The sequence below is a fragment of the Epinephelus fuscoguttatus genome, linkage group LG12 (assembly GCF_011397635.1).
Source record: "Epinephelus fuscoguttatus linkage group LG12, E.fuscoguttatus.final_Chr_v1".
Classification (NCBI taxonomy): Eukaryota; Metazoa; Chordata; class Actinopteri; order Perciformes; family Serranidae; genus Epinephelus; species Epinephelus fuscoguttatus.
In genome coordinates, this window is record NC_064763.1 from 28715713 (window position 1) to 28742153 (window position 26441).

General features: G+C 42.8%; 1 protein-coding gene across 1 annotated transcript in view; it reads left to right on the forward strand.

Annotated features, from left to right (window-relative positions):
• The window catches only part of LOC125898217 (protocadherin-16-like), a 94351-nt gene that overhangs the window by 49168 nt on the left and 18742 nt on the right, over positions 1-26441 (forward strand). The window contains exons 5-11 of the mRNA XM_049591956.1: positions 19951-20139; positions 22597-22828; positions 22994-23230; positions 23904-24959; positions 25210-25397; positions 25476-25572; positions 25691-25848. Coding sequence (XP_049447913.1) covers positions 19951-20139; positions 22597-22828; positions 22994-23230; positions 23904-24959; positions 25210-25397; positions 25476-25572; positions 25691-25848 — 2157 coding nt within the window. The remainder of the gene's footprint in view (positions 1-19950; positions 20140-22596; positions 22829-22993; positions 23231-23903; positions 24960-25209; positions 25398-25475; positions 25573-25690; positions 25849-26441) is intronic.

The window sequence follows — 26441 nt, forward strand, 5'->3', positions numbered from 1 at the left end:
ACTGGGGATAAAACGACCTGGCAGGGATAGGAGTGAGAAAGGAATGAAGGCTTAACAGGGTTTTTTTCATGCTTTGAAAGAGGTTTTTTGGCCAATCTTTTGTCCATTAGAGCCAGATGATGTCACATGAAGATTTCATATTAGTAATGGCATCAGCTGCACCAGTGTTGGGTTGTGTGCTTCATCAAGGTAAATCTAAGACGTTTCCCAACCTTGTTACTTTCAATAAAAGTATGGAAGTCCATTTCTGCCAGTGTGATGAAAAAAAATGAAAAACTTTCTCACAATATTGAGAACTTTTTAAAAATAATGAGGTAGTATCTTGAAATAATGACTAAGAATCTCACAACTAATGTCAAGCTTTCTCAAGATAATGACTTAGTATCTTAAAATAATGACAACTTTCTCAAAGTAACATTTTACCAAGTCATTACCTTGAGATACAAAGTCATTATTTTAACAAAGTTTCTCATTGTAGTGACTTACACAATCTTTTTTTCATCACTTTGGGCTTCATATCGATGTATACGACCAGTTTCACCATTAGAATCAAATAAATAGCTCAAATGTTTCATGGCTTTCAATCTTTAGCTTTGAGCAAAACAACTGCAGCAACTGTAATACTGAAGCTACTGCAATTTTTGTCTTACCAGAAATATGTGAAGAATACATATAAATGAAGCAGATATTTGTGGAAAACCCTGAACAAAATTGAGCATTTCCATCTGTTCATCACTAAAAATCCATTGTTTACAGTGTGTATGTCTGTGTGTGTGTGTGTGTGTGTGTGTGTGTGTGTGTGTGTGTGTGTGTGTGTGTGGAGTGTGTGTGCTGTATGTGTGTGTTTTCTCTTTTTGGAACAGCAGGAGTTGGAGTCAATTTCGGTTTGTGGTCCATTTACAAACCACATCACTATCCCGTTTCCACTGTTGGTTGCAGTTCAGAAACATAACACACTTAAATGTTTAGATTGAGATTAAGGTACGGGCGGAAGTTCTCGAAACAGCAACAGTGCTCTTGCATGTGTTTTCTGGGAGGACAGTGACACTGAAGCTGGGTACTTTCCAGCGGTGCGGTGCCACCACTGCTGAATGAATGTACAGCGGAGGAAGCGCAGTGCACCCTAAAGTAACTGAAATAAAATAAAAATCAACCAGAAATATTTTTGGGTTCTCTTCCTCGGTCAAAACCAAAATGAGAGTGGACTGTAGCGAAAAAACATCCAGAAATGAATGTGACACACCCTGTCTGTGAAGTAACGGACAGTAAACTGTAACCATAACCGAAAACAGGAAAGAAATGCAAATCAAAAAATGTGCGTACCTGTAATGCAGAAGCATGCGTGAAGATGGAGTTTGGCAGATGGATTTAAATTCCAAAGTAGAGATGGATTGCAACCAATTGAAACCAAAGAGAAAAGTGAAAAAAGGGAAAACAAATCATTGCAGTAAAACAGGCAATTACCCTGGCTTTCCAGGTTTTACTCTCAGCAAAGAATATTGCACACGTGGCCTTAAGAGTTCAAGCCAGCGGGGACAAATTGTCAATAAGTAGTCAGGAGACAGGAGGGGTAGAGACAGGGAGAGGCCATGGAGATGAGATTGAGGTGACAAGGATCGAAAAAGGGACTCAAAGAGGAGAGGAGGAAGTGATAAGGGGGGAAATTGAGGTAGGAAAAAAGGAAGCAGTTTTAATGGGAAATACCCTGCCAGTGCAGTAAAGGGCCAACAAGGAGTTTGGGTTGGCCCCCACACACAAGGCACCATTGTGCGTCTATAGTGGCTCGCTAACCGGGTTTGACAGGCCTGTTTTGACTGGCCCCTCTGGGAGCAATGTGTTTGAGATAGAAATGTACAGGGGCATTTTGTTTCTACATCGTCCAAGAAACTGCTGTCTTTTTCTTCAGTGCAATGGCCTTTCATGCTTCACTCATAAAAGACACAGGAGGGATATTTACCTTTTTGTCACACAGAGGCAAATCTCTGCATGCTGGGCATTTGCTACCAAGTGGAACTGGTCGGTCCGCTTTGTAATTGCCTTTAAAGATTAAAAAGATCATACGTCACTGCTGTATAATGTCAAAATAGAGGCAGTGCATAAGTTTGCATATATGCTTATTTCAGTGTGCATATAAAATTAGTACTTTACTGTGTGCGTCAAGGCAGTGTGGTGAATCCACACGGGGCGAGCAGTGTGCAGAGTCAACACAGTGTCTGTAATGAAAGAGAAAACCAATACGATTTTAAAGACAACAGGGACCTCCTTTTCCCCCTCCCTCCCTCAAGCTTTGTTTACCTCCATCCCTCCGTCATTTTCATCCCTCCATCCCTGTCTTTCTGCCGCTGTATCTTCTCCCACATTTGTTTTTGCAGTTGTATCAGTTGTCCCTTTCTCATCCTCCTTTGCAAGTGCTGAGCTGAGCTAAATGTGACACTGGCGATGGTGAGCTTTGCATGCTGGCTAAGGTACGATGCTGCCATCTGAGCCGCGGGGGGAGTTTAGGGGCGAGAAAAACACCATCATGTGGATGCCTCTTGGAGGTCAAGTAAATACATTAAAGGGTAAGCAAACAGAGAGGAAGCGTGGGCAGAAGCTGTTCTTGGCAGCAGTGCATTAAAGTGGGGGTGGGGAAAAAGAGGGGATGCAAATCTGTCATAGCAGGTGCATGAAAGAAATGGTGAATGCTGTATTAGGGGTTTAGTTACAGAGCAAAAGTGGTCTATCTAAGCCTTAATAATATGTGTTTGAGGTGTGTAATGACTCTAACCTCTTTGAAATACTGTTTACTGTATCTTTAGATCTCCGCCCTCCCTTCATCTTCCGCTCGGCCCCTGTTCTCCTCCCATTTCTGAAACCCAAATCCACTCAAACGTGGCTTTGATCTGGGTAATAATCTGCGCCACCCCCGGTCCACCACCCCCTCTCACCCCTCTCCCAGGCAGCCTCGGTATGACCAGCCATGTGATAGCTGGGACCCCATCATTTCCCATTACTGTGTGGCTTAGTGCATCTTAGTCAGCACCTCCTACCTTGAACCCCTTGGCTTACTGTGTTGGAGGTCTGTTTACCCCGTGACTTTAAACTAATCTCCCTGCTAACTCCTGGCTAAACCTCTCATCGCCTGTCCTCCCCTCCTTTATGCGTGAAAAATGATGCCAAAATAGACAACAAACATCTCACAATTACTATTATTTGTCATGCCCACATCAAATGAAACCATAAATACTATTCTGTCATCATCTTTATTTGGCAAAGTGTTAATTCTCCTTTTTTCTCTTTGACTTTCTGTCCATCCCCTCTGCTTTGTCCTCTTAAACCCTCTGTTACACTTCTCCAAAACACCACATTAGTTCAGCTGCCCCCCACCCTCCATTGCTATCCACCTTTCCTCACGCACACTTCTTCTTATCCTAACAATTTCCACTCCTCCTGACACATACTGTACCCGGCACTTTCACCTCATCTCTCAGTATCAAACCCATTAGTAGAATTTCTCTTTCATCCCTTTCAGCCGTGACTTCTGTTTACACCTCCTTCTTTCTTGCTCTGTGAGAAGGCAATGACAGGTGCATCATGATTTACACAGCAGAGTGCAGCTCATCGTGTCCGCTGGGACGTGGACTGCATCAGAAATGTTGGAAAATAGCATCTGCCTTGCTGCTTGCTTCACTCCGCCGGAGACATTGTAAAACTTTTACAATTTTCTCCTCAACTGTGAACATAAATTAGCCCAAACTTTCGGTATGAGGTAATGAGTGTAGCACTTTTGTTTTTTTGTCCTTGGTGTAATGACGTCATGTGGTAATGATTCAGCACAGTGAATGAAAGCTGCAGAGATACAGATAGCAGGAAAGATGGATTGATGAAGATAGAAAAGGCCCTCAATTAATCAGAGTCACTGGAGTCTCATTATTTCTTTCTTTGAAGCTAAAATCTCTCTATGTGGAGACTATTCAGCTTTAAATTAATCTTCATTCCGGCTTATCTCTGCTTCTTCGCCTCTGTTGGAGCAATTAAGATTTCCAGTTTCCCAACACTCAGATAAAACGACTGTCTAAGCATTCAACATTCCTTTGAATACCTGTAGTGTGCTTTTATACTTTTTTATTAGAGACAATGGAGTAATCTGCAGCTCAGGCCTCATCTGCCCAGTTCATGTCTGCAGTGTTTGTTTTTTGGAGCTACTACCGTGCCGTACAGCGCTTGCTGTGGATCTTTGTGTTGAGAAGTCATTTCCCAGGGAGCTGACTGATGAAGTGCGGACGTGCAGCTGATTTAAGACTTCTTTCCACACGTCTGTAGGTGTGCAACGTTGACCCCCTTTCTCCCTCTTCTTTTTCTTCTCCCTCACATTCTCGCTCTCTCCCCTTTTCTTCATCCCTGCCTGATTCGCTCCCTGCAGGAGTTGGCCGTGTCTCTGACCCCAGGGCTGCATCATGCTTGGCCAACCTGTTTTTCTTGGAAATTCCAGTTGGCTGAGCTAGCCGTGGAGGATGGGATGATAATGGGGAGGCAGGCTGCGCACATGTGTTGTACCTCTGTGCACATGAATGTATCTTTAATGGATGCTCTACATCACTGACAACCTGGTTTACCAAGTGTGTTTTGTTGTTTTATGAGGCCTCCGGTGCTCGCTTTAATCTGATAGGCTCCCCGCTGTTTGGCTGCACCATCACTGTCCACATTGACTGTCTTTTGTTGCGCTGAAATCGGAGGGACAGAGAAAACGAATGAGAGAGAAAGTTGTGGACCCAAAGGAGCAATTAACTTCAATCCTCTCTGAAGAAGCTGATGAGCCCAGATGAAAAGCGTGAGGACTGAATAAAGGAAAAAACAACAGAGAGAGACAAAGATGATTTAAGCAGCCAAAGCGGCTTCAGACAGAACAGTTTATCCCATGAAGAACTTGGCTGCCTCTTCTGAGCACGGTCAAAATTCTGGGTATCAGGCTTTGGTCCTACACGAACTTTGATTTAACAGGTGCTTTAGGAATCAGGACTGTGTTTCCCGCCACTTCCTCATATTCACCTCACATGTGTAGAGTCAGGAAATTAATTTAACAAGGATAAGCTAGTTTTTCAACCCCCTCAGGCTGTGTATGAAAATGAAATCGCAGTGTCTAATATCTTCCCCCACAAATACACATGGAGGATGTTCATGTCTCTGTGGGTCAATTAAGCAAAAGTGAGCTATACTGTAGGCATATGTGTGTGTGTGTGTGTGTGTGTGTGTGTGTGTGTGTGTGTGTATGTGCATGTGTGTGTAACAGACAAGGGTTTGACTCCTGAACCTTCAGCAGAATGAAGTCAATCAATAGAATTCATTAAGGTGTAATTGCCTTGACTGTAAGCTGACCATTCAGCAGTTTATGTGCCAGTATAAGTGCAGACTGTCCACAACTGTGTATTTGTGTCTTTGCATGTGTCAGTTAATGAGAATTATGTGTTTTAATGGTACCTATTGGTCCTTAAATTGCCAGCACACACCACTGGACTTCGTGACCCTCAGGGTCCTGCATAGAGCACAAGTAGTTTAACCTTCTTAGCGTTAATTTTGCTAATTGCATTTGGTATCATTTTGCCGTCGACCCCGATGGTAATGAGCATTAATGCAGACAGAAGAACCTTCTATGTTTCTCTTAACAGTCACCAAGCAGGTGACCCATCTATGACTCTGGCTGTGGTTCAGGCGCGGGTCAATGAGAGACTAATCCAGTTATCATAGCTGACTGTTACTCCTAAGTGCACAATCAACTTAGCTCCATTGTCAGTCAGATGTCCAGTATTAGCATCCGTTAATCTTTGCTGCTTGTTGTCGTGCACATGACTCCAGAAAATGTACCGGGTCGAGGACATGTACAGTAACGTTCACAACTCTATCCCGAGCAGAAATAATCAGCGTAAATGCACATGAGGTTGTGGCTATACAACATTACTGTGAGCTAGTGAAGATCTTAACAGATGTCTGCAGTCATTCAGAATACAAACATCTGTAGGGCAGCAAGTGAGGCGTCAACAGCAGCAGCAGGCAAGAGCACCTTAAAAAATGTTTATATTGTGCAGAGAAACATATGATGAACAAGTTCACATGGAAATATCACTGGGAATTATAAGGCTTGGGAAGTGAGATAATCGTATAAATAGATTTAAAATTTGGCCAGACTTGATTTGAATGTGGATTGGATTATCTAGTGCTGACTATCTAAAGCTTTCAGACTAAATTCAACTCTCTCAATTAGCAATTTTATCTTATTTGGGGTTCTGTTTATCCGGCACATGAGACATGTCTCCTCCACTATGTTTTGATACCCATTTTTAGCTCTGAAGTTTCAGGACAAATACATCTTGTTTCAAAGTTTAGTCTTTTGGCTTTCACAGGTATATTTGGACAAAATATCTCATTTCAAGCTTTAGTCTTTGTGTCAACCAGAAGAGCACATGTTATACATCTACAGCGACCATTAAAGATGTACTTGGCACTGACAAATCAGTGTAGAGACTTCACTTTAATCACAAAAATCAAGCTCATGGTGGGGGCTGGTGAAAAGACAGGGGATTACTGGCAGCCAAATTTGCTTATTTTGAGCAAAAGAATGCTCATATCTGAAATTTCTCTTAAATCAGAACAGGCATCCCTGCAGTGCAGGAACAGAGAGACAGAGTGAGCTATGACAGCAGCTGTCATGTACGAGCCTGTTAGTGGTTTACCTATTTATCCTGTCCTGAGTTTCACCCTCGTTTAAGACAGTTATTATTTCCATGCTGTATACTGTGTATATTCTCGCTGGCAATGTGACTGCTTTGATACATAGGCGCTATAGGATTACAGAGCCACTCTGTTATATGTTCTGCTTTACTGTTTGAAGTGTGCAGACTCGGTATACAGTTGTGCACAAACACACACAAACACACATGGACCCTCTGGTTTGGAGCTGCTGTGCCTCTCTGCAGTCAACAGCTATCAGAGTAACGCAACACCAGATGTAAGCTCAAAGCTCAGGGGGTGCTCCTGCTATCTTTTACTATTGTCACCTCCCTGGCGTGGAGATCGCTAACTACCTGACCTCAGGCAGAGCGAGGGAAAGAGGGAGCGACATGGAAGAACTATAGATGTAGACGAGGGATTCAGGTGTGAAAAGCAGACAAAGATGAAAGGAAAACGAAATCACACTGCTGGTTTAATCTGTTGTGTGTGCTGATCTTAAAAGTAGAACTAAAAGTGAGATTAATCCGCTGAACCTTGGAGTGTCACATCACACAGGGGTGTGATTCGCTGTAGTCAAGGCTGCCACACTTTTTCTTTTTGTGCAAAGATAACAGGTGTTGCTTTCTCTTGTTTTGTCAGTGACACATTCATGCAGCGTTAGGGGTGACCTGTTACACACACACACGCACACACACAGACACACACAAACTCGTCTCTAGGGGTCAAGAAAAGAGAGGCGCAGCTGGAAGTTTGGTTCACCTTTGACCCTAAAGACTCACATTGATTTGATCACACATATGCAGACGCACACATGCCACACACATGCGCACACACAGTCTGTAATGACCCTCTTCCCTGAAACTAACATTGTCACATGAGCATTGACTCTTTGTATGACCATTTCTGGAGGGCAGAAAAGGGTGGTTTAGTCTGTCCCAATAAAGCCTAGCTTAGTCATAATGATAAACACACTCTGCCTTATTAGTGTGAACCTCCCACATAGCCGCGTGTTGGTTTACAGATCAAGAAATAAAATGACACTGAAACATAAATGTTTATATGGTGAAAATCAGGCTTCAACTAGCCTAGAAGCTTGTGTGCATCTAAAAAGAAAGCCTGCTGCTCCACAGAGGGGGACTTGGTTTCAATCAGATTTACTTTATAAAGCTGTGATTTAGTTTGAATTGGAAACATGTCAGTGTAGAATCCTTTAACTCAAGTTTGGCTAGATTTATTGTATTCTTAGCCCCCAGGCAGAGAAAGTAATAGATAAATAATGTAATAAGTCTTTGAGTTAAAGGCTTCCATCTGGCAACGTACGACAGTGCCCTAACCAAGGCAGTGCCTTGGGCGTAAGATACAAGGAATCATTGTGGCAGTGACAAATCATCTTTGGAGTTTACCTCTGTGTTCGTATGAGGTCAGCCATTTTTATCTGCCATGTTTTGAGCTTTTGGTGGAGAGGGGGGAGTGGTAGAGGGACGTTTGTGGCTTTTCAGTGAGTCCTGTTTATGTTCTCTGCTCAAACAAGTCTGCACCTCACAAGAAAAATGCCCAGCAGCCACAGTCAATTGATACATCCAAAAAGTCCCAGGTTGCTTTGATGTTTTACAAGCCAGTTACTTTTTCTTTTCTTTATTACTTTCTATTTTCTCTTTAAACGTGTAACCCCAAACCTTCAATAATAAATTTAGTTAGTTCTAACTAAGGGTGGTTATCTCCAGGTCTGGAAAGTGAAGCCAAACCTGCATTCTTTCTAATGGCAAACAGGGGACAACTCCACTGGCTGTCTATTAGAAAATGATCTACTTCTCACTTGAAAACATTCCCTTATTGACTCTATGGTCTCAATGACTTCTTCAATACAGCATCATATTTATTCTGTAAATTATGGACTCTCTTGGAGTAAAATATATGATAAACACCGGGTATGCTTTAGGGTGTGGCTAGCTTGTGATTGACAAGTCCCTACCACAGCGGTGTCCTCGAGATCACAGTCAGATCCACCCTTGACTCAACAGCTCCACCCTCTCATCCAGATATGTTTACTTTTGGTTCCAAAAAATGGCTTAAATTCCAAACTTGAGGCTCCAAAACAGTACTCCAAAAACCAATGGGTCACGTCATGGTGGCCACGTCCACTTCTTTTACACAGGCTATAGTTTTCATTTACAAGTTGCATTCATTTGGACAGCAAAGGCAAACAATGTAATCATATTATCCCAATAGCATTTAATTTAGAATTTAATTTGTCACTTTTTCCCCAGCTCCAATCAGGACATCGAAATGGTGAGGGTAATTGTGGCTGTTAACTAAAATCATGCATTATTTGGCTGCAGTCTGGTGCTAATTAACTCACACCCATGTCCTTAATGTTGCAGCTCACTGTTGACATGGTGACGGACGAGGTCATAAACTGATAAAAGTGTCCTAGGACCTCCGGGATCACATCCAGGAAGCATGACTAAATGGGCGGAGGGCTACAGAGGCTTAGAGACACTATTTTGGTTTAGTGGAGCGAAGCCGTGCAATCAACAGGGATAAGCCTGGACCTTTGTGTAGCATGTTTAGAAGGTGGATTGTGTATCTCCATTTGCATATCAACTTCAACCTTGTTACTGAGAGGGCAGGAGGACTGAAAAACTTTATCTAAGCATCTCAGACTGATATAGTGATGGTGGTAATAAAACATTAGCTTTATAAGAAAAAGAACAACCACAGAAGTGAAGCACAAAGACAACATACATTACATTTGATTTATTATGGTTCAAAGCTTTAGGCTATTCAAATAAAAATGATACGATTTTGAAATCCTGCTGACGACAGATTCTCATTTATAAAATTTTTGATCCCTGGAGGAAGTTGACATTGACTTTCTCCGCTCCTTCAACAGCTGTCTTCGTGATAGATCGTTCAGATCACACCTATTGATCTCCCCTTTTCTGTGCTTTTTTGCTCTCACAGATGGACTAATCAATACCCATAATAAGAACTGCTCACTGTGTCTGCCCAGGAAACAAACATACACGCACACACATTGGGTGTTGTAACACATTTGCCAACTTGCGAAACCCACAAACTGAAAAATGTCTGACAGCTTAGATAGCCGGAGTCGTGTGCTTCGGTATGAACCGTCTTTATCCTCTCATCCTCTTCCGTTGACATGCTTTGAACATAAAACACAAATTGGAAACAAAAACCATCAACAAGATGCTCACCCTCAAATTCCAACTGCCCGCTCCCAATGATATACTCTTAGCAGAGGTCTGAGAGTCCCACACACTCGTCAAAGAGAAAATAAAATCCTGTGGTGTCCCAGTAGAGGAAAAAAAACAAAACAGATTCCACGCGCTCTCTGTCTCTTTGTCATGTTTTTATTGGATAAACCACCGAAATGCCCAACATTTATATATATATATACGCACACACATGTCTGCTCCCATTCTGGGAGAGATGCTGCAGCAAGAACACAGATGCATCCTCCTAAACACATACTGCCGGTTTAGCTAGTTAGAGGATTTAAAATTACCCAGAGCGGTGTCCCCGAGGCAACTGTGGGCCACTCACTCTCAATCATTCATCCTCTCATTCAGGAGCTCAGACAGTCTGAGGTCCAACTCCAGTCCGTCTTTGTGCTCTCTCGCTCCTTAATTACTGTTTTCTCTTCATCTCTGGAGCTAAATTACAACTGGAGGACAATAAGTGATAATCATTGCTCACTTTATATTACAGACCTCACTGTGTAAATCAAAGACGATGGTCTAGGGAAAGCCTTTCTGTCATGCATTTTGTTGTCTTTGTTTTAGCAGCTTTTGCTTCACTTTTTCAGCATTTCGATATTTTCAGAGTACATGAAACAGAACAGTTGCTATGCTTGACAACAATAGAACAGCGTTGAGCCTCATTAAGCTCACAGATGTCTGTATTTGAACGCTGATCAAGGATCAGTTACAAGGGCGCAATGTTGATTTCCCTGATTATGCCTTTTAAAAAAACAACTCTAATTCTCAGCTGATGTGTAAGGTAATTATGGGCCATATTGCCTCTATTGCGTGCAGACTTAAGACCATTTAATGACCACAACCGTGAATATACAGTCACACATTTCATTCGTCTCTGTGGGTGGTGAACATACACATTCACCCCTCAACTTTGACATATGACCCCAAGCTCCTCATTAGCTTCCCTGTTAGCAGATAGCGACAATAAAATCCATGGTATTTCACAGATATGCACCTCTGTTGCCTGCAGCTGCTGCACTAGCCAGAGTGAGTCCCGCTGAGGCCTTGGACACAGACAGACACAGGGTTTAAATGGCTATAAATATTTAACAGTAAGTAGAAAATAGATTTCTGTGCTGATTAGGCCGGCTGTCACTCCGGGCCCACAGGATTCACTTTGAAAAGAATCTTTAAAAAGGGGGAGCGGGAAGGCAGCGACACACACACACATACACCAGACAGGCACACGCAGAGCTGCACACACAGGTTAAGGGTTGCCACATTGCAGGGCTTTACACAAGATAGGATCGCTACCATCTAAATCCCCCACGTCTCTTATCACTCTTCAGAGTCCAGTAAGGTGATGTCATCCCTCATTGTGCTCCCTCTATCCCTCTGTCCATCCCTGTAACTAGCTTTTTATCTCCCTCAGCCCTGACTTTTAACCTCCATTCACAGTTGACTCCTTGTCCTTTCTTTCTCTACCTCTTTTTGCAAAATAGATGGCGCTTGACAGAGCCGGTGTAATTGCTGTTGGAGATTTATAGTTTTAAAGGCATTGCACCACTGATTATTTCCTATTCCAGTTACATAGTAAAATCTAAACTGGCCTGAGTGTGTGAAGGGTAAAACGTAGCAGACTCATTCTGTATACAACTAAAAAAACAAACCAGATATAGGAATGGGAAACTCCTAACATCAGACATAAATGTGAGATGATTCGACTTAGGCCTGAACAACAGCTCCTGTGTCCCTTAACATGAGATGCAGCTCAAAGATAAACTTCCTAACACACACCACATGTCTGCATGTGAAACTCCGTGGGCTAAAAGCTGTAACTCTATGGTATAGTTTACTGTTTAGCTTTGAGTGTGGAACATCCACAAATGAGTCCTGCTGTGCGTGCACAAGTATGCACATTTGTGGGAGACAGAAAGAGAAAGAGGCAGAGAGGCTTTTTAGTGGCCATCATCCCTTATTACGTTCATTAATAATATTAGCGTTCTTTTCTTCCAAATATAGAAGTCACAGTCTCTCCTGCTCTGTCTCTTTCACCTCCCTCCCCTTCTCTTCCCTTCAGTGGTTTGATGTTCCTAATCATTTCCAGCCGTGAACTCCACATGAAAGACAACAAGCACTTGCCGTAATAGGGTGCTGAAAGAAAGAGCGAGGGAGAGGACAGAAAAGAGGGGAGACGCTAGAAGAGAAAGCGGAGGTCAAGGGAGGAACGGAGGTTGAATGAGAAGCTAGATGAAGCCTCGGTCCTCCTCATTCCCATCTCAAGGTCTCATGTTATCATTAGCCCTGCCTTTTGTTCCTTTGCCAAACTATTTCCCCCCTCTCCGACCTTCCCTTCCCCTCGCTCCTTCCCTGCCATATATCTTAATTGTACCCATAGTGCCTCGACTCATTGGCAACAGAAAGGCAGAAATTGATTTGGAGACTTGAGAATGCCTAATATGAGGAATGCAGCTCACAGGAGAGCAAAAGGAATGCTTCAGTGGAAACTGAGCAACAAAGTTAAATGAATGTTTTAGCTCCATCTGACACTCCAACACAGTTATTGCCTTTAAACGCAGACTCCCATTTCAGTTTGTTGTAAATAACTTCAAGCTTGTGTGCAATTATCCAACAATGATGCATTCACTTCGCCAGCTCCAGATCTGTCATGCTCTTTTATGGTCATTGCTGCTGCTTTAAAGGATAATTCAATTTTTTTTTTTACAGCTTAGAACTAATTTTCATAGTTTCTGCCATTATTCATAACAAGACTGTGCTCATCAAGTTAATTTGTGAGATCTGGGATTGCAGTGACATCCCTGAAAAAGTCAGACTGGGGAAATAGAACATGAGCAGCCATTGTAAACAACCAACCAGGAACTCCCAGATTAGAAAATGAGGGCAAATGCCAAAAACGTTGTCTAAAATGCCCAAAATGACGGTTTAAATGAAGAAATATAGGATGAAAGAATCTGTGAAGAAGACCTACAATCAATGCAAGTTCAAGGCATGAGTACAGTGTCATTATAACTACATAACCGATAGACTAGTAAGACTCAAGTTGTAACATACCAGAATTTTCCTAAAGTAATTCTGCATATGGTGGGAATATTAGGCTTCTTCTTTGACCTCGTAGATGATGATTGTTTTATAAACATCCGAGGCTGGCTTCAGTCAGTGAAGAGTAGATTAGATTGGGACAACTCTGTGTGTTTTACAGGTTTTACTATGAAAGCCTATAGAATCTCTTTCTCTCCCTCCCTCTCTTTCATGAGAAGCTATAAAAGTCCAGAGCCGCAGCTGTGTCCGAAAAGCCGTGCGCAGACTCCCTCTGACACTAACTGATGTTTTACAGAGACAAACTGCAGAGAACAGCAGGATCTACCTGGACCAGCGCCCACATCTGGAGAAGCTGAGGATGGAGGAGAGGCAAGGAGAGAGGAGATGCAGAACAGCAAAAAGGATGAAGCCATGAGTATAATGAAGGACAGAAAGATAGAGGAGTGAACTAGGCATAAAAGAGGACATACACAATCCTGTATAAAAGTAGAAGCAGAACCTGGAACAAGTCAGCTGATGTCATACTTGTCAGTCACTGAGGTTTGATAAGATGTGGGCAGTCCAGTAAAGAAGGCTTTAGGGTAGATGTTGATTTACTGGGATCATAAACTACCTGTTAGAGCCCTGACACACCAAACTGATGGTCAGCCGATGGTCACTTTGGGCTGTTGGTGAGCGTCTGTTGCCCATTTGTGGCGTGTCCCACACTGCTGGAACTAGTTTGCTCTTTCAGCTTATTTTTGGCCGATTTAGCATGTTGAATTGGCACTGGAGATGGCGGAACCTGTCCGTGAATGAAATCACTGTGATTGGCAGTTAAGCTCAGCGCACCAGAAGAGAAACAGAAGTTGGGAAAGCAAACAAACGACTAAAGCCAAGAGAGCATGAGATCCAAACAAACATTATATTAGATAAGATTATTTTTTTAGCCACTGAGCTCCTAAGCAGAAACAGTTCATTATTGTTTGTGTGATTGTTCACTAGTGCACGGTAAATATGATTTGTTCTTTCAACATTGGGTTGTGTTTTTAATGTGCTAACTGGCTAACTAGCATCTTGAATCCATCCTAGAAGTCTTCTGGCTTCCCTTTTTGAATACACTCTGCAGGTATGGGGAGTTATTTCCTCTCGTGCAGGTGTGGAACATACATGCTACTTGGCCATCGGCTGTAATCTTTGCACTGTATCTATGTGCAACTTTTCTCCAAGACACAGGAGACTCGCCACTAGCTCTTTGATGTCCATTTGGTTTGTATGGGCCTTTAATCTGCATCACATCCCAAAAAGGAGAACACTTCTTATTTGAAGTATTAAATATCACTAGCAGATGACTCTTTTATCCCTTCTCTACCTAATTAGCTGGGGCTCTTAATCCAGTTCCTTTCAGGATTCTTGTTGCTATTTAATGAACCAGCTCATTTCCACCAGTTTTGAGTGGAGCCATTGTAATCATAAATGTGTCATCAACAGAGGGTGTTGCACAAAAAACAATGGAAGTAAACAGTAGCAGCAAAATGACAGATTGCTCTGATTACTTGCGAGCTTTTGTTCTGTCATAGATGTTTCGTTTTATTGGAAAGAGAAGCATGGACCAAATATTAATGATTAAAAGATGTAGCAGCAGACCATTACGTCCTCTCTTTCCAACCACTAGAAAATGACACGCCCACTGATGTCATCAGTTCACACTTAAGGTCAAGGAAAGCCTGCTATTTTTTGGTTCCAGTAGGGAACCAACTTCTTAAGTTACGAACCAATTTGTTGTTGGTTGAAATGCTCCACACAGTTCAAAATTAGGGAATCACTGGTGGAAAAAGAGAATTTGTGATGTGTGTGAGCACTGAGATGCAGATTTGAAGGGTTAGGTGTGTATCAGAGATCTAAGTGGAGAGTCACCCATCCATGTATCTGCAGAAGTGACAGTTGAAGCATGCGAAAGAGAAAGGCTAAGTGGAAAGGTAGAGACCCAAAGAAACAGAAAGAGAGAGCACTTGTGAGGAAGAGCGAGGCAAATGAATGATGAGGTCTGGATCTTTGCTAATGCTCCAGTGAGTGATCGCTCCGTTGCTGTCCCAGCCAGGGATGAATGGCTCTCTATGGACAAAAAGCTCCAGGCATGAGTCCTGGCTGAATTCAATACTCGGCACGCTCTTCCTGACTGTTTTTCACATAGTCCTTACCAGGCTGACGTGTGCTCTGAGAGCCTTAGGCTGTGCCTTTTAACAAATACATAGTAGTCGGTCAATGAACTACACGATAGGTAAATCAAAGCACTGTTTGAAAAGCTTAAGCTGAGAGCATGCTGGATGAATTAATGTTTCACGTATTACAAGTTCAGATGGTTGGCAGATGCTTGACCGAAGTATTTTTTAAGTTGGTCTGTGTTTTGATGATTTTTCTACTGATAAATGCTTTGGAAAGCCAGTACGTATCCTCACAGTCAAAAAGGAAACTGCACAGCCAGTACGTCAGATGCATTAGAATTGATTATAAACTTCAAATGCCTTGTAGGTCAGTTATCATTAACGTACATGTTTGAGCCATGTTCCTGTCATAAGACACTTCAGCATTTCGTGATATCGGGTGGGATATCAGAACTCCCACAGAACCACATTGGCTGTTTTACACGTTTAAGCCCATTTACTACAAATTGTGTATACTTAGCATTACTGCAGACCATTTTCCAAAGTGAGGCACACTCAAGGCACCTTCCAGACAACCATTAATTTCAGTTCATGCCAATAATGTCTGAAAGTCAACTTGCAAAACCACCATTATGTTCATTTAATATAATAATGGCTACAATAGGTTGTGGGATGATTTTTTTTAATCTGTAAATGCTGCATCATCCAATATAACAAAGTGAGTGATGGCACACTGAAGAGGTTCAGTGGCATGCTGTTGAGCATTACAAAAACATGGCGACCAAACTTTTGACCTTCCGTCTAGACCACCCTGCCGTCTACACCCACATCCAAAAATCTTTGTAAATGTGGAAGATCCCACGCATATACTGGGACAAGCACAGTGCAAGCATATACTTAAGAGCAAGAGAGATTTAGATGTTGAAAGGTATGAGCTGCTGTCTGTGTATGTGTTGCTATGTAGTTGCATGTTTATCACTGCGGGAAACCTCCGGAGAGCACGATGAGAAATAGGTGTGCAGAGCCGAGGCTTGCTGGCTGGTCATGCATCAGAGAGCAAGCTCTGGCGTGGAGATGAATTCCTCCCTGGCAAACACCCTCGTCTGGCCCACCAGATCTCTTGATTTAAGACACGTCGACTGTGTGTGTTTACTAGATTACCTTACTGGCTTCAAAACTGTGCTGGTTTTTTAGTCGAGATAAGTGCTGTAAATGCAGGATACTGCACCAAATTGAGAGAGGGGTTTTTGGTATCGAATCGGCATGTCAGTTTGATCCCACCCTCTGGCCTGTGCTGTGTAAACTGAACATTGGCGCTGTGCTGTCAGATGGATTGACAGGAGGGAAATGCACTGATGACAGAGTTGATCCTTACAAGCTCCTGTCTTCTCCGGAGGGTTGATGTGATTTTCTTCTGCTACACATTTCAAACTGTTGTGCCTTGACAATTCTGTCATGTATTCCAGTCTTGGAGGTATGTCTCTCTCTGTTTTGTCCCTCTGTATTTTTTTTTTCTTGCTCTACTTTTGCATTGCAAGTTTGTAACCACAATACTACTGTACTATATGTACATTGTAGCAGAAAAAGCCAAATCATTACATCTTTTATTTTATAGCTCCCAAGGTTTCCATGAAAGTGTGCTTGGATTGGCGTTTTCTTAGTGCAACCTCATGTTTGTCTTGCATATTTTTTGTTTCCAGCATGAAGAATCCATACCATACTGCTGTGGGTTTTTACATTTTAGAGTGTGTGGAGAATCAATGTCCTGCTCTCCTTCTTGTTCCCAGCCTCTGTGTGAGTCCTTTCCAGTCCAAGACTCCATTTAAAAACTACTTCCAGGCATATTTATGTACACTGTGCCCAACCCTTGCATTTTCATATAAAACTAACAAACACAATCATGTCTTCTTTGCTGCTATAGTCGCAGGAGAGCACCCTTTCCCTCGCCTTTGTTTTCAACAGCAGACTTTATTGGGGGGAAAAAATAGAGGTGACGATGAAGTCACCCTATGACCAGGTGGGCGGTCATGGGTGTTAAAGCCTCTTTAATTAGATTTAGTGAAAAGGATGGGGTCATCATTTTACAAATGTCTTTGTGTGTGTGTGAGCATGTCCATGTTCGTCTAGTTCTCATCAGCACAGGTGGCTAATCCATCATAGACAGTCAGAAAGATATGACGAACACCCAGACATGTGCATAGATCCCAAAAGATAGTGCTAGTCTCAACACTGTACTCTGTAGGAAGTCCCAGCAATGATCTAAAATCCCCAGCTGTAAACACTGACCAAAGGAAGAGGTGCAGTATGACCCCTCAAAAACCACAACTGTCTAGCCATGTTACAACTCCAAACCCTAAAGGGGTTACCCCAATATTCCCATCTTTTAATTTCCTATAGGAGCAATAGGAGTCAAGGTGGTAGTGTTTCTGTCTCTCTGTCAATAGCCAGTAGATATAGTGTAATGGTGAAGACATGTGTTGGTGGGATGGAAGGAAGGTCATTGCCGGATGTCTGCTATGGTGGTCCTGTGCTCTGTGAGGCTCAGGGGCCAGGGCAAATTCACATGTAGGGAATAAAACCTATGATGATATCATTAAACAACAAGCAAAGACAGAAGAGATGTGTCTTTTATGTATTCTTTTTTGAGAAATTCCAGTTGAAAACACTATGGCCACACCAGTGGATGTATAGAGAGCAAACCCACATTCACTTCACACTGTAGAAGGGTATCTATCCATCTATATAAATGGGGACACTTAGACATTAGGGACACTATTGAACACTCTTCTTTCTATATCTATTACTTATTCAGTCTCTCTCGCAAACTCGGTGCTGTCTAGTTTTGAACGCTGTCCAAGTGCTGCTTAGACAAAGATGGATAGTTTGTCGTGGCAAAGGGGCAAAAATGTGCCTGTCGACCCAGGTGTTTCGTTTCCATCAGTGTCCATCAATAAATACCTGTGAATGCTGTAGTCATTTGAGTGAATACCAATTGTAACTTTTCCCATTGAATAAAAAAGCCAGTTGTTAGCAGGTGTAAGTGTTTTTTTTGTGCAGCGGTAAAAGGGGTTTGGTCACAAAAACATGGGAAAATAGGGTCCAGGTTAAAACATGTCAGTTACCCTTTAATCAAGAGAATAAAGTCTAATTTTGCTAAGAATATTTTCAAGAATATTATCATTATATGAGTCATAATTTCTGGAACATCACCTTTAGATTTTAGATTTAGGAGGATTTATTGACAGAAATGGTGTATAGTATAATATAATATTTATGTCTTTAGTATATAATCACCTGAAAATAAGAATCATTATGTTTTTGATTACCCTAGCATGAGCCATTAACTTTATATCTACATGGGGAGCGGGTCCTCTTCAACAATGATTGCTATGCTGCACTGCCATGTTTCTACGGTAGCCCAGAATGGACAAACCAAATACTGGCTCTAGCTAGGGCCATTCCCATTTTCGCATTGGCCACTGTAGTTCTCCCACATGCTCAACAGTTTCAGCTAACCTATCTTACTAGATTAGGTTATAACATGACAACTTTATTCTTGAAATCTCTTTTATCTGTCTTTCTGGTTGTCTTGATCTTTGTATATTGCATTGTGTATTATCACATAAAGCATTTCATCATATATTATTTCAGCTGAACACAGGAGAATATCATTTTTTTCATCAGTATTCACACAAAAAGAAAACTGAAACTAAAAGTTTCAAGGAAGTCAAACACTTGAGATATCTCACTGTTGCCTCATGAGAAAGACTGTACAACAGAGGGAGTGATGTCATCAGGCCTCCTGGATCTTGGCTCGCCTTCAAGGCTTTGAGATCTGAGGGAGAATGCTGCTTTTAACAAGCACCATAAACGCCACCAAACAATGTTATGGACCAGTGTAAAGCTTCAGTCAGAGGCAGGACCCTGGAGCACAGACGACATTTCCCTTCTGTGTTTTGCAAGGAAATCTTTGTCGTATTATGGGATTTTTTTGTGTTTTAATAGATTAAGTCGGAGCATACAATATATATATATTTGTGCGTGTGTGTGTGTGTGTGATCTTGTGTGTGTCTGTGGCAGTAGTAGAAAGACAGTTTAAAGGTAGATGAGATAAAAAAAAGTCAAAGGTTAGGTCAAGACCTGTGTCTGTTGTGTGTCTTTGTATGAACAGTTTGAAGTCCTTTCTAGGAACTAAATGGAGTAAGGATTAATGTTAAAGTGTGTGCATAAGTGGCTCTCCCAGTCTGTCAGTCTGCATCCTATTTAAATGCCAGTTTAAAACCAGTTTGACCTTCCAGCATTCATTAAAGTGCCTCTGTTAACCTCTGAACCAAACTCACAACCCCTGTCAAAACTCTCCTCTCTTCTCTTTTCCTAAAGGTTACCTGTCAGCTCCCTCCCTCTGTATCCATGGTTACTGCACCACCTATCCCTTTGCCCGTTTTTCAAACACACCATGGGGCAGATCTGTCCTTTTTTTACATACAGTATATCTGTGATCTATAAAAGTGAATTGCTCTCACAGATGCTCAGTTTTTACAGTACTCTGGAAACCATAACAAGTAGTGCTATGGTGTGTGATATTATGACAAGTGCAGATGTATGGGCCTGTGAGGTGACTGTATTATGGGACATTATTGTGATAACAGAAAGACCCTCAGCTCATATATTATAATTATGACACATGTAGGTTTTCTTTCACGCAGATTTCAGGACCTGCTGTGCATGTTGGTGGGATGCTTTTTGAAATCCTCATGTCTCACGGGCCGTTTGGCACCGGTGGACCGTCTATGTCTTACCTCATGTCTCTTCTCCCTCAGGTGTCAGCCACAGATGAGGATCGTGGTTCCTTTGGTGCTGTATCCTACGTCCTGGGTTCTGGCTCTGGAAGCGCAGCACCGACCCACTTTACCATAAACAAGGAGACTGGCCAGATTTGCACCAGCACAGCTCTCGACCGGGATGAGGGATTGGACAAGTTTGACTTGACCGTCACTGCAACAGATGGAGTAAGAACACTTTTATCCTAAAGTATATGGGAATAGCACATAGTAACGGTAGTTGTTATCTCTGTAACTCTGTCATCTTGTCAGACAAATCAATCCTAAAAGTGATAGTTTGACATTTTGGGAAATACACTTTATTATTCTGTCTCTTGCTAAGCGTTAGATAGGAGGATCATTACAGCACCACTCTTATGTATGTACAATAAATATGAAGCTACTGCAGACTAGTGTAGTTTAGCACAAAAACTGGAAGAAGAGGAAAACACCTAGCCTGGAGAGGTAACACAACGCCCTGTTAGACCATAATCTGCCATTTTTATCTTCACCAGACATGAGCGTGGAGAAGATCATGTGTTTGGTTGTGTGAGAATGTGTGTATCTGTGTATCTATCTGTCTGTCCACAGCCAATCTTGCATACTACTGGACCAATCAGCCTAATATTTTGTGCACATTTATGACTATATGCTCAAATACCTCTCGTGGTTGCAGTGTATCAAAATTGTTTTAAAAAATCTGTTTTATTGATTGTTTTATTCCATCATTGACTGCTGACTCCTCACTCCTCTTAGCCTGCAGGTACAAAATCACATCGCAAAAGCATAGAGCAACAGACATTTCCAAATATTGTCTTTTGTAAAAGCAAGAAGATTTACTGTCTGTTGCAGGCTACATTTTGGCCTGTGTCATGGCTCAAAATCGGACTAATTCCATGCCCGATATGTTATGATGCCAGTTAGGCACAATACAAGATGAAAAAAAACCCTGCTTTTATTATCTTTACTGTTATCTTGACTGTAAGGGAGTCAAGGAGGGATAATTCCAGTTGGCACAGCTGCATCACATGCTCTGTCCAGAGTGGCCAAGATCAGCTCTGGCAGATGCGCCACAGCCGGAACATAGCCAACTGGTGAAGATCTGCACTCTAATGAGAGCACTTTTTAGTTGTACTTCCTATACAGATTAAACAAGCATGGTGGACTTTGTTACTCTCTGACAGAGCTCCTGATTCCAGTCTTTGAGCTAAGCTAAATGAACTGGCTGCTGGTAGCTTTGTGTTTTCTGTACAGACAAGAGAATGATCTTATTGATCTTATCCAGCACGCGACAAGAAAGCAAATAAGCCTATTTCCCCCCAAAAATGTTCCTTTAACCTTTGCATCTTTTGTACAGTCTAATTAATTAATTAATTAATTTCACATTAAGTACAATCTAATTAATCGTAACTGAAATACACTTCATAAGGAGAGCAAAACATCAACTACGACTGTAGTCAAAGCTCTAGTTCTTTGTGTAGCTCCATGACCAAACACATTGCCCGCTGAGAGTGCGATGCTCCGCCTGATCAAAGCTTCAAGCAGGAGGCAAATTAAAGATGTGTACAGCTGCACACAAATAAATCTGATCAAAGAGATATTCGGGACATGTTTGAAGAAGACAGCGTCCTGTCTCTTACTGTGTGTCTTCAAAAGAGTCAAGGGGAACCGCAACAGCATGGCAAAGCAATCAGAGCAAACATAGAGGGGGTGTAGGGAGGAAGAAAGGTAAAGAAGTAGGAAAACAGATCCATTTAAACAGTCAATTTAAATAACCTTTTTACTATAGCATGCCATTTAAGCTAAATACAATGCCTTACTTGACCACATTAACACACTCTTTGCTCTAGCCTCTTCCCAGTAGACCCATGCACATTTAAAGTATCAATCACATTGGATGCACTTAAATAGGCATTGAAATTCCATTTAAGGCACAATAAAGCATTCTCTTGTGTATACTTGGCTCACATTAAGACATACACCACATGACCTTCGTTTTAAGTGTATTATCATACCTATTGTACATACTATTATTCTCTCTGTTTACCACTTTACAGGTAAAGATTGAATTCAGGTCTGTAATTTACAACGCAACCCCCACAATGCATCTTCTCTCCCACCCCCCGGCACATTCCCAGCTCTCTTCAGCTGGTGTCTGTTTCCTCCGTCTCGACTATCCTTGTTTTTAATGGTCTCATAAAACTAAGCCGGCAGATACGGTGTAATGAGTGCAAACTCTTCTCCTCGCTGACAAATGCATACAACGGTTGATTGGCTCCATATTTCAGAGATCGTCAACAGAGAACTCATCTTTCTGTATTCTTTTAGAGCTGCTTCGTCTTTATAGTGCAACATAAATCTATTGTCAAAGTTTCATAACATGAAAGTCTGCGACTGTCGCTTTTTATCAAAGGATAGAAAACAAATTGAATGTTGTCTTTGGGGATATATAGTGCAGGAAGGGAGGGTGCAGTTAAACTAAAATAGCTATTCTTATGATTTAGCCTCTCTTTTTCTCAATAGTTAAGGTGCATAATATCATTACAGCATTGGTGCTTGCAAATGTGACCTTGTGTAGTGTGCTAACATTATATTTTAATGCAAAATTTAAACTATATATATATATATTTTTTTTTTTTTTTTCAGGGTGGCCTGAGCTCTACAGCACGCGTCCGGGTCACGGTGATAGACATCAATGACAACCGACCCACCTTCTATCCAGTCCTCTACACAGTCAGTCTCAGTACCCATAGTGCCCCAGGAACCTCTGTTGTCAAGGTAACGGCGAATGACCCTGATGCTGGGGAGAACGGCAGGGTGACCTACCGCACCGTACCTGCAGGAGGCTCTGGTTTCTTCACCCTCAACAAAGACACGGGTATGTGTGTGGCACGTTGCTGTGGCATGTGATACAACTGTGTGTACGTGTTTATACTAACAAACAACAGATGAGCTATTGTGAAACTTGTCTGCTTTGGAGTGTTTAAAAGCCGAAAGGATATTGGGTAATTAATCTCATCTGCTCATGTCTTCTGCTCTACAGGTGTGATATCTCTATCACGCTCGCTCCATGGTAAAGCCAACACTGTAATCTCCATGGTGATATCAGCCGAGGACGGTGGTGGTCTGACGGCACCGGTCAATGCCAGGGTAAACGTGAGTGTGGTGGGAGGCTCAGTGGCATCTCCCGTGTTCGACCAGGCCCAGTATTTCTTCACTGTATCTGAGGACGTCCTCAGGGGGACGGCGGTGGGAGTGGTCCGAGCTGCTACCAAGACAGGTGAGTGCGGCTGTACTCTGAAGTCCTCTCTTTTTCTTTCCTATACTATATGTGGATGTTTAATCTGCCTTTTGTTATATTAAACTTTGCTATGGGGAACCTGTTTTTTGGTGCCTTACTGTATCTGGTTTCATCTTTCTGACAAGCACCAGGACAAAAATGCACTAATGGGCTGGAGAGTGTATGACGTCTTACCTCTCACCCAGGCAGTTGTACAAATACGCAAGCAACAAGAGCACACACTCCATTAAGATATCACATCCATCACACAGCGTGGGCTTCACTGGGGATTATTTTCACTGTGGCCAGACTTTTATTTTTCTCTCAGTGTTATTGATGGAGAAATGAATTTGGATGGGGCTGTAATTCCGAGTGGGAGTCAAAATGAAGTGTTCTCAGTGGTGCGGTGGACAGAGTAACACTTATCTCTGTCTGTGTAACTGCATGAGGCTTTCAGTGATTCTGTCCACTCACCCACTCTGAGTGAATCCAGCCCATCATTAACACTTAGATGAGATATTAGCTGAAATAAAAACAGCACATCCCTGTCTGCTGAAAGCGGATATGGATCTGTCATGTGAATTTTTCATGTGTCGGGTATTTATTTATTTAGCTAAGTACAGGTGGATATGTATATATATATATATGCTGTTTCTCTGTGTCCTCCCTGCAGGTATTTCTAAGGATATCTTCTACTCCATCTCCTCCGGTGACCCTGATGGTTACTTCACAGTGGACAGTGCCTCTGGAACCATTCGCACTGCCCTTCCTCTGGACCACGAGACCTGCTCCAGTCTTGACCTGGAGATCCAGGCACGCTCTGGCTCTCCTCCAGCGTATGGAACCAGCCGGGTACGAATAACAATTTCAGACGTCAATGACAATGCCCCCACATTCCTCCCCTCATCGTCAGAGTCCCTGCTTTTACCTGAGATCACCAAAATGGGGACAGTTATCTACAGCATCCAGGCCACCGACAAAGATTCTGGTCATAACGGTCAGCTCAGCTTTGACCTGGTCTCTGCTGGGGCGGCAGGCAGCAGTGGCCAGAGGACGTTTGGTGTTGACCGGGGCAGCGGGGAGGTACGTCTGATTGGGAGTCTATCATACGAAAGTGTCCCACGCTATGACCTTCAGGTGGTTGCTAAAGATGGCGGAGCGCCTCAGCTTAGCTCCACCTTCACCCTTGTGGTCCACATCCAAGCGCAAGATGCACAAGGCCCCAACTTTGACACCCTGACATACCGAGTGGAGCTACGGGAAAACACACCACTCAACACACGTTTCCTTCAGGTTCGAGCACTCAACAGAGAGGCTTCTGGGAATGGTGGAAGCTCTTCCTCATCCTCCTCCTCTATTTCCTACCGCCTTAGGCCTGATGGTGATGCTGCCGGCTTTGGCATCATGCCAGATAGTGGTTGGCTGTTTGTTCGCAGCTCTCTGGATCGAGAGGTCAAAGACATGTACCTGTTGACCGTGCTTGCCACTTCAGGCCCTGGAGGGGTGGGGAGGACAGGCAGTGCCACAGTCAGGGTGACAGTAACGGACGAGAATGACAATTCGCCAAGACTGAGCCAGGAGAGGGTGTTCCTGGCTGTCAGGGAGAACCTGTTGGCGGGGACCGGCTTTGGAAGGGTGTCGGCAACAGACAGAGACGCAGGACTAAACGCTCGGCTCACCTACAGGCTGCTGCACACCGACAGGCACTTTCAGATCAACTCACAAACAGGTGAAGATAAACGCCATAATTTTACTTTTATGTGAATTTAAGAACACTAATAGTAACACTTGAAGCAGTTTGCTGTAATTGTGTTACACTGGCTGAAATGTAGTTACTCCATAAGTGGCACTAATGCCAGCTTGATTTCCCTTGAGGAATTAATGCTATGCTGTGTGTCAATTCAATTAACATGGTAATTATTGCCTAACTATTCCAAGTAATGCACACTGAGGCCCTCTCTCCTTTTCTTTTTCTTTAGGTGAGATCAGCACCCGTGTCGCCCTGGATAGAGAGCAGCAGTCAAGCTACCAGGTTGTTGTGGTCGTACAGGATGGGGGAACGCCTCCTCGCAGCGCCACCGGCACCGCTCACATCACTGTGCTGGACGAAAATGACCACGCCCCCAGTTTCACTCATGCCAGGCCGGACAGGGAGCTGCTCCATCAGGTGAGAATGAAGGGAGATGAGACAGGGCAGAGATAGGTATAAACATAATGGAAGTCTAACAACCCTTCTTCATTGCAGGTGATGGAGGGACTTCCATCTGGGACAGTCATAGGCACAGTGATGGCTAAAGACCCAGACGAGGGAGAGAATGGAACTATATACTACTCTTTATCAGGTGAGTGTCACTTCAGTTGTCAGTTACATTTCAACCAGCTTGTTTGAGTATGTAAATTTAGTGTTTCATCATCATTGCATACCTGAGCTGATATCCGTATTTGTTGCATCCTCTGAAGGCGCCAGAGCAGAGCGTTTCACCCTCAACCCAACCAGTGGCGAGCTGAGAACCGCTTCTCCTCTTAGATGGGCCGAGCGTGCCGAGTACGCCTTCACTGTGACTGCTGCTGACCACGGCACACCAGGCCTCAGCTCCACCTGCAAGCTACGGATACAGGTAAACACAATCTGTACATTTTAATGTCCTCATCCATCATCCAGCTGCATGCACAAATGCCTACACATTTTCTGTGTCTTAAAAATATTTCTAAGCCATATCACAATTAGACACAAAGGCCAGTCTAGTGGCCAAACCTAAAACTGTCACATCTACATATTACCTCAGTCCTTTTGCATTCCTTGCTGCGAGTAATTTCCTCAGACTGTGCACAAAGTGAACAGTATAACTGTCAGAGGAATTGGGAAAGGAGATAAATATGAGAAGGAGAGAAGCTGAACCTGTGCCTGTACAAACAAAAGCATCTATCCAATCAAGTGGGTGCGTTTCCTGCTCTAGAGGTTAGTGGGGTAACCAAAACCCAAGGTGAGAAACCCTGAGCTGCAGGAGGGAGCTGGTCTGGACTGAGTTATTGTCCTGAACTTTCTGTAAGAGGGTCAATCCTGCATATCAACATACAATATCAGGAATTCAACAGCAAGAGAAAAAAAAACAGCCTGCCACAGAGGCATTTAGCCAGAAAAGGGTGGTGGTTTGCTTTGACTGTGGAGCTTTGAGCTCAGTGATTTTATGTGATGTGATTTCAGAAAGGA